The 9,452-nt window shown below is 43.3% G+C and overlaps 1 protein-coding gene across 1 annotated transcript in view; it reads right to left on the reverse strand.

Moving 5' to 3' along the window:
* LOC115187228 (NLR family CARD domain-containing protein 3) overlaps window positions 1-9,035 on the reverse strand; it is a 15,135-nt gene extending 6,100 nt beyond the window's left edge. Inside the window, exons 1-6 of the mRNA XM_029746344.1 lie at window positions 8,926-9,035; window positions 6,827-8,759; window positions 6,317-6,490; window positions 4,252-4,425; window positions 3,908-4,081; window positions 201-374 (exon numbers count right to left, since the gene is read on the reverse strand). Of these exons, the coding sequence (XP_029602204.1) occupies window positions 201-374; window positions 3,908-4,081; window positions 4,252-4,425; window positions 6,317-6,490; window positions 6,827-8,759; window position 8,926 (2,630 nt within the window). The 5' untranslated portion in view covers window positions 8,927-9,035. The remainder of the gene's footprint in view (window positions 1-200; window positions 375-3,907; window positions 4,082-4,251; window positions 4,426-6,316; window positions 6,491-6,826; window positions 8,760-8,925) is intronic.
* Window positions 9,036-9,452: the final 417 nt, after the last annotated feature.

Below are 9,452 nucleotides of genomic sequence, written 5' to 3' on the forward strand. Positions count from 1 at the left end.
CAGGACACACACACAGGACACACACACAGGACACACACACAGGACACACACACAGGACACACACACACACACACACACTGACTGGACACACACACAGTCAGCATATAACTTTGTCCAAGTGGTGGTGAGAGTGTTTGTCTTAACTAGCCTGATAAGTCAAACATGTCTGATATGAACATTGACGTAAACCCTCTACATACTTGAGTTTCTCCAGTCTGCAGTGTGGATCCTCCAGTCCAGCAGAGAGCAGTCTGACTCCTGAGTCTCCTGGGTGATTGTAGCTCAGGTCCAGCTCTCTCAGGTGTGAGGGGTTTGAACTCAGAGCTGAGACCAGAGAAGCACAGCCTTCCTCTGTGACCAGACAGCCTGACAGCCTGCAAAGAGTCAAATCATATACCGTATTACCACAATACGTGGTTACCATGGTTACCATGACACTCAGACCAGGTCCATCAACAGTGACCCTCCCCAGGTGTACTAATAACAGAGTGATATCACCGTAGTAACAGAAATATAGGGAGACTTAAAACATGAACAGTCCAAACAATATCTATTTGACAGTGAAGCTAATTTTGTAAATGAAAGCACTTTGAACTTAATCCTTTAATCCTGATGATGCCAGAAATACATATCATGAATCAATCATGAAACATTATGAGTGATAAAGTTACAGAGGCTACAACAAAACATGCTAAACTCTCACCATTACCAATAACAGAGGATACAACAAAACATGCTAACCTCTCACCATTACCAATAACAGAGGCTACAACAAAACATGCTAACCTCTCACCATTACCAATAACAGAGGCTACAACAAAACATGCTAACCTCTCACCATTACCAATAACAGATGCTACAACAAAACATGCTAACCTCTCACCATTACCAACAACAGAGACTACAACAAACATGCTAACCTCTCACCATTACCAATAACAGAGGCTACAACAAAACATGCTAACCTCTCACCATTACCAATAACAGTGGCTACAACAAACATGCTAACCTCTCACCATTACCAACAACAGAGACTACAACAAAACATGCTAACCTCTCACCATTACCAATAACAGAGGATACAACAAAACATGCTAACCTCTCACCATTACCAATAACAGATGCTACAACAAAACATGCTAACCTCTCACCATTACCAACAACAGAGACTACAACCAAACATGCTAACCTCTCACCATTACCAATACAGAGGCTACAACAAAACATGCTAACCTCTCACCATTACCAATAACAGAGGCTACAACAAAACATGCTAACCTCTCACCATTACCAATAACAGAGGGTACAACAAAACATGCTAACCTCTCACCATCACCAATAACAGAGGCTACAACAAAACATGCTAACCTCTCACCATTACCAATAACAGAGACTACAACAAAACATGCTAACCTCTCACCATTACCAATAACAGAGGATAAACAAAACATGCTAACCTCTCACCATTACCAATAACAGAGATTACAACATAACATGCTAACCTCTTCACCATTACCAATAACAGAGGCTACAACAAAACATGCTAACCTCTCACCATTACCAATAACAGAGGCTACAACAAACATGCTAACCTCTCACCATTACCAATAACAGAGACTACAATAAAACATGCTAACCTCTCACCATTACCAATAACAGAGGCTACAATAAAACATACTAACCTCTCACCATTACCAATAACAGAGGCTACAACAAAACATGCTAACCTCTCACCATTACCAATAACAGAGGCTACAACAAAACATGCTAACCTCTCACCATTACCAATAACAGAGGATACAACAAAACATGCTAACCTCTCACCATTACCAATAACAGAGGCTATAACAAAACATGCTAACCTCTCACCATTACCAATAACAGAGTCTACAACAAAACATGCTAACCTCTCACCATTACCAATAACAGAGTCTACAACAAAACATGCTAACCTCTCACCATTACCAATAACAGAGTCTACAACAAAACATGCTAACCTCTCACCATTACCAATAACAGATGCTACAACAAAACATGCTAACCTCTCACCATTACCAATAACAGAGGCTACAACAAAACATGCTAAGCTCTCACCATTACCAATAACAGAGGCTACAACAAAACATGCTAAGCTCTCACCATTACCAATAACAGAGGCTACAACAAAACATGCTAACCTCTCACCATTACCAATAACAGAGGCTACAACAAACATGCTAACCTCTCGCTATTACCAATAACAGAGGCTGCAACAAAACATGCTAACCTCTCACCATTACCAATAACAGAGACTACAACAAAACATGCTAACCTCTCACCATTACCAATAACAGAGGCTACAACAAAACATGCTAACCTCTCACCATTACCAATAACAAAGGCTACAACAAAACATGCTAACCTCTCACCATCACCAATAACAGAGGCTACAACAAAACACGCTAACCTCACACCATCACCAATAACAGAGGTTACAAAAAAACATGCTAACCTCTCACCATTACCAATAACAGAGGCTACAACAAAACATGCTAACCTCTCACCATTACCAATAACAGAGTATACAACAAAACATGCTAACCTCTCACCATTACCAATAACAGATGCTACAACAAAACATGCTAACCTCTCACCATTACCAATAACAGAGGCTACAACAAAACATGCTAAGCTCTCACCATTACCAATAACAGAGGCTACAACAAAACATGCTAAGCTCTCACCATTACCAATAACAGAGGCTACAACAAAACATGCTAACCTCTCACCATTACCAATAACAGAGGCTACAACAAAACATGCTAACCTCTCGCTATTACCAATAACAGAGGCTGCAACAAAACATGCTAACCTCTCACCATTACCAATAACAGAGACTACAACAAAACATGCTAACCTCTCACCATTACCAATAACAGAGGCTACAACAAAACATGCTAACCTCTCACCATTACCAATAACAGAGGCTACAACAAAACATGCTAACCTCTCACCATCACCAATAACAGAGGCTACAACAAAACATGCTAACCTCTCACCATCACCAATAACAGAGGTTACAACAAAACATGCTAACCTCTCACCATTACCAATAACAGAGGCTACAACAAAACATGCTAACCTCTCACCATTACCAATAACAGAGGCTACAACAAAACATGCTAACCTCTCACCATTACCAATAACAGAGGATACAACAAAACATGCTAACCTCTCACCATTACCAATAACAGAGGTTACAACAAAACATGCTAACCTCTCACCATTACCAATAACAGAGGGGGTCTGATCTTTGTGCCCCAGTAACTTTCTCATTTGTCATTATTCACGATTCATTCATGATTATTCATAATCATGGTAGCATCCACATGAATGTAGAAGTGTCCAGAAACATATTCTATTCTTACTGACAATACAAGTGAAGTGACTCCAAAATTACAGGACATTATTCACCATTCAGTTACTATTAGGAAAAACAATCTAAAACACGACCAAAACAAACTGCAAATACATTCAACAAGTTAGTAGAATCACAAGCTTGATGTAATCACTGCAGGCATGGAATATGGGACCAAATACTAAACGTATGACTTTAATACAAAATAAGTGAATATGTCCAAATAATTAAGACTTCTTCAAATGGGAGAACTACATGCATAAAGTGCTTTCCTTTCTTAACAGTAACACAGCTATGTATGAAAACACCCTCAAATAAAAGGTGACATTCTGTACTGTCACCTAATATGAAACATTCTATCTCTAATCCAAAATTCTGGAGCATAGCACCAAATGTAAAACTGTAGGCTTCACTGTCCAAACACATATGGTGTGGACTACGTGTGCCTGGTAAACACATGTGGATCTGGTGAACAGTTATCACTTGTTGACCAACTACAGGAATACTGACCTCAGAGTCTCCAGTTTACAGTGGGGATTCCCCAGTCCAGCAGAGAGCAGCTTCACTCCTGAATCCTTCAGTTCATTGTTACTCAGGTCCAGCTCTCTCAGGTGTGAGGGGTTTGACCTCAGAGCTGAGACCAGAGAAGCATAGCCTTCCTCTGTGACTCCACAGCCTGACAGCCTGACAAAGAGATCATCATGACTTCACAAACACACTGTTAATTTAACGAGTAGTGTAGAAGGACAACGGTAGATGCATTTGGTTTATTCTCTCAAACAACATATAGATTCATATCTTCATCTTAAGTCAAACATGTCTGATATGAACATTGACATAAACCCTCTACATACTTGAGTTTCTCCAGTCTGCAGTGTGGATCCTCCAGTCCAGCAGAGAGCAGTCTGACTCCTGAGACTCCTGGGTGATTGTAGCTCAGGTCCAGCTCTCTCAGGTGTGAGGGGTTTGACCTCAGAGCTGAGACCAGAGAAGCACAGCCTTCCTCTGTAACTAGACAGCCTGACAGCCTGCAAAGAGTCAAATCATATTAAAATCACACTGATATTCTTTGGTGGTGAAAATATACACTGCTCAAAAAAATAAAGGGAACAGTTAAACAACACATCCTAGATCTGAATGAAAGAAATAATCTTATTAATTACTTTTTTCTTTACATAGTTGAATGTGCTGACAACAAAATCACACAAAAATAATCAATGGAAATCCAATTTATCAACCCATGGAGGACTGGATTTGGAGTCACACTCAAAATTAAAGTGGAAAACCACACTACAGGCTGATCCAACTTTGATGTAATGTCCTTAAAACAAGTCAAAATCAGGCTCAGTAGTGTGTGTGGCCTCCACGTGCCTGTATGACCTCCCTACAACGCCTAGGCATGCTCCTGATGAGGTGGCGGATGGTCTCCTGAGGGATCTCCTCCTAGACCTGGACTAAAGCATCCGCCAACTCCTGGACAGTCTGTGGTGCAACGTGGCGTTGGTGGATGGAGCGAGACATGATGTCCCAGATGTGCTCAATTGGATTCAGGTCTGGGGAACGGGCGGGCCAGTCCATAGCATCAATGCCTTCCTCTTGCAGGAACTGCTGACACACTCCAGCCACATGAGGTCTAGCGTTGTCTTGAATTAGGAGGAACCCAGGTCCAACCGCACCAGCATATGGTCTCACAAGGGGTCTGAGGATCTCATCTCAGTACCTAATGGCAGTCAGGCTACCTCTGGCGAGCACATGGAGGGCTGTGCGGCCCCCCAAAGAAATGCCACCCCCACACCATGACTGACCTACCGCCAAACCGGTCATGCTGGAGGATGTTGCAGGCAGCAGAACGTTCTCCACGGCGTCTCCAGACTCTGTCACGTCTGTCACGTGCTCAGTGTGAACTTGCTTTCATCTGTGAAGAGCACAGGGTGCCAGTGGCGAATTTGCCAATCTTGGTGTTCTCTGGCAAATGCCAAACGTCCTGCACGGTGTTGGGCTGTAAGCACAACCCCCACCTGTGGACGTCGGGCCCTCATACCACCCTCATGGAGTCTGTTTCTGACCGTTTGAGCAGACACATGCACATTTGTGGCCTGCTGGAGGTCATTTTATAGGGCTCTGGCAGTGCTTCTCCTGCTCCTCCTTACACAAAGGCGGAGGTAGCGGTCCTGCTGCTGGGTTGTTGCCCTCCTACGGCCTCCTCCACGTCTCCTGATGTACTGGCCTGTCTCCTGGTAGCGCCTCCATGCTCTGGACACTACGCTGACAGACACAGCAAACCTTCTTGCCACAGCTCGCATTGATGTGCCATCCTGGATGAGCTGCACTACCTGAGCCACTTGTGTGGGTTGTAGACTCCGTCTCATGCTACCACTAGAGTGAAAGCACCGCCAGCATTCAAAAGTGACCAAAACATCAGCCAGGAAGCATAGGAACTGAGAAGTGGTCTGTGGTCACCACCTGCAGAACCACTCCTTTATTGGGGGTGTCTTGCTAATTGCCTATAATTTCCACCTGTTGTCTATTCCATTTGCACAACAGCATGTGAAATGTATTGTCAATCAGTGTTGCTTCCTAAGTGGACAGTTTGATTTAACAGAAGTGTGATTGACTTGGAGTTACATTGTGTTGTTTAAGTGTTCCCTTTATTTTTTTGAGCAGTGTATATTTGTTCAACATGTTCAGATAAATCAGTGTCCTGAAACCTGCAATATATATTTATAAATTAATGAATGTATCATTATAAGAAATTACAAATTATGGAAGTCTTGCTTGTAGAGAGAAACATGTATTGTACAAATATTTGGATTGACTGACCAGACCAGTTTAAAAAGCAGTATCAGTCAAAAGACAGACAGTGAGGTATCAGATTTAGATTGTATTGAGTATACAGTCCACACTATATTCAATACTGACCTCAGAGTCTCCAGTTTGCAGTGGGGATTCCCCAGTCCAGCAGAGAGCAGCTGCACTCCTGAATCCTTCAGGTCATTGTTATTCAGATCCAGCTCTCTCAGGTGTGAGGGGTTTGAACTGAGAACTGAGGCCAACACTTCACAGAATGTGTCTGTGAGTTTACAGCCAGTGAGTCTGCCAACACAGAATAAATACAATGACAGACAGGTTGTATTAAAATGTTACGCTCAGCTTTCCCTGCTTTCACAGTTACGCTGCATGAATAATGTGTATCTCGTGCATTCATGGTTCAATGCTACAACTTTTCCTGATCAGTTTGAATTATAGTTTGTTTTAGAGTTTTCAGCTGATAGAAAGTTTATTCAGCCAATGAAAATACTGTTGTTCCTACATTCAGTAAAGTTTGGTCTGAGAGATAGTCACATGAGTACTTACAGAGCCAGTCAGCCAATGAAAATACTGCTATAACTACAATCTATTTTGGTGTGCGATATTTACAATAATACTTACAGCGCTTTCCTGCAACCTCTCACCGCTGGGAGCAGTCTCCTACGACCCTCCTCTGATGTCTTGTATTCCTTCAGGTTAAACACATCCAGAACCTCCTCTGATATCTGCAGCATGTAGGCCAGTGCTGAACACTGAGCATGGGAGAGGTTTTTGGATCTGTTCTCTGACCTCAAGTACTCTTGGATTTCCTCCTGTACTGAATGGTCTTTCATCTCTATCAGACAGTGGAAGAGATTGATGCACCTCTCAGGGGAGATGTTCTTCCTCTTTGTCACCTTAAGGGATCGGATTGTTTTCTTGACGCTCTCCGGACTGCTTTCTGTCTGTGTCACCAGACCTCGTAGGAGTTTCTGATTGGACACCAGTGACATGCCATGAAGGAAGCGGACAAAAAGGTCCAGGTGTCCATTCTTACTCTCCAAGGCTTTATCCACGGTACTCTTCAGCAGCTCATACAAGGTTAGCTTTTCACACGCAGCTCTAGACTTTCTCTTGAGGAAGGGCTTCAGTGCATCCATGTTCCTGGTTGTGTAACAATGGTACATGTAGACAGCTGAGAGAAACTCCTGAATGCTCAGATGAACAAAGCAGTACACCACTCTCTGAAATAACACAGACTCTTCTTTAAAGATTTGTGTGCACACTCCTGAGTACACCGAGGCTTCTTTGACATCAAGGCCAGCCTCTTTCAGGTCTTCTTCATAGAACATGAGATTACCCTTCTCCAGATTTTCAAACGCCAGCTTCCCCAGCTTCAGAAGAATTTCCTTATCTGACTCCATGAGCTCCTCTTGATCCATCTCATCTCTTCCATGATACTTCTGGTTCTTCAGGCTGGTCTGAATGAGCAGGAAGTGTATGGACATCTCAGTTAGAGTCGTGGGCATCTCTCTCCTCTTGTCTGTACTCAACATGTGTTCAAAGACTATTGCAGAAATCCAACAGAAGACTGGCATGTGGCACATGATGTGGAGGCTCCTTGATGTCTTTATGTGTGAGATGATTCTGCTGGCCAGGTCCTCATCACTGAATCTCTTCCTGAAGTACTCCTCCTTCTGTGGGTCATTGAACCCTCGTACTTCTGTCACCTGGTCAACACACTCAGGGGGGATCTGATTGGTTGCTGCTTGTCGGGAGGTTATCCATAGGAGAGCAGAGGGAAGCAGATTCCCCTTGATGAGGTTTGTCAGCAGAACATCAACAGATGATGTCTGGGTGACATCAGACACCTTTTCATGGTGCTGGAAATCCAATGGAAGTCTGCTTTCATCCAAACCATCAAAGATGAACATAGCTTTACAGGCAGTGAGTTTCTGTGCATTGCCTATGTCTAGTTCTGTGTGGAAGTCATTTAAAAGTCTGAGAAGACTGTACTGGAGATCTTTGATCAAGTTCAGCTCCCGGAAAGGAAGCACAAATATGATCTCCACATCTTGGTTAGCCTTCCCTTCAGCCCAGTCTAGGATGAACTTCTGCACAGAGACAGTTTTCCCGATGCCAGCGATGCCCTTCGTCAGCACAGTTCTGATGCTTCTCTCTTGGCCAGGTAAGGGTTTAAAGATGTCATTGCAGTGGATTGCTGTGTCATGTGAGGTTGGTGTCCTGGATGCTGTCTCTAGCTGCCACACCTCATGTTCATTGTTAACCCCTTCACTCTCTCCTTCTGTGATGTAGAGCTCTGTGTAAATCCTGTTGAGGGGAGTTTGGTTCCCTGCTGTTTCCATGCCTTCTATCACACATTCATACCTCCTTTTCAGACTGGCTTTATGGTTTACTATGGCTCTCTGCAGGCTGTCTTTATGGTTTACTATGGCTCTCTGCAGGCTGTCTTTATGGTTTACTATGGCTCTCTGCAGGCTGTCTTTATGGTTTACTATGGCTCTCTGCAGGCTGGCTTTATGGCTTACTATAGCTCTCTGCAGGCTGTCCTCCACTACAAGGGAGGAGTAAAAAGGATGTGTATCAGACACATTCATTGACAGGATGAAAAGTGGATCTTCCACAACTACAGTAACTTATATTATCTCATATTATTGTAGTTAACTACATTTAAATCATATTGAGGTATTGACTTAGCACAGGTCTGCAAGTGTTCTTACTGTTTTCAGAGCCTCTTGCATCATTGGGTTCCCTCAGGTTCTGTAGTACAGGACGTGTTCTGGATCTCTTTCTACACTGAGGACAGTCATAGTCTCCTGAAGGAGCAGGTTCTCCCAGTATCTGGTGATGCACTGTCTGCAGAACCTGTGTCCACAGGTGATAGAGACTGGACCCCTCAGAACCTGCTGGCACACTGCACACCTGGGCTGATCCTCTGGCAGAGTAGACCATCCACTACAGAGATAAAGGAGAGAGAGATACTGATCCTCTAACAGAGTAGACCATCCACTACAGAGATAAAGGAGAGAGAGATACTGATCCTCTAACAGAGTAGACCATCCACTACAGAGATAGAGGATCAGTATCTCTCTCTCCTTTATCTCTGTAGTGGATGGTCTACTCTGTTAGAGGATCAGTATCTCTCTCTCTCTCCTCTAACAGAGTAGACCATCCACTACAGAGATAAAGGAGAGAGATACTGATCCTCTAACAGAGTAGACCATTCCACTACAGAGATAAAGGAGAG

The sequence above is a fragment of the Salmo trutta genome, unplaced genomic scaffold (assembly GCF_901001165.1).
Source record: "Salmo trutta unplaced genomic scaffold, fSalTru1.1, whole genome shotgun sequence".
NCBI lineage: Eukaryota > Metazoa > Chordata > Actinopteri > Salmoniformes > Salmonidae > Salmo > Salmo trutta.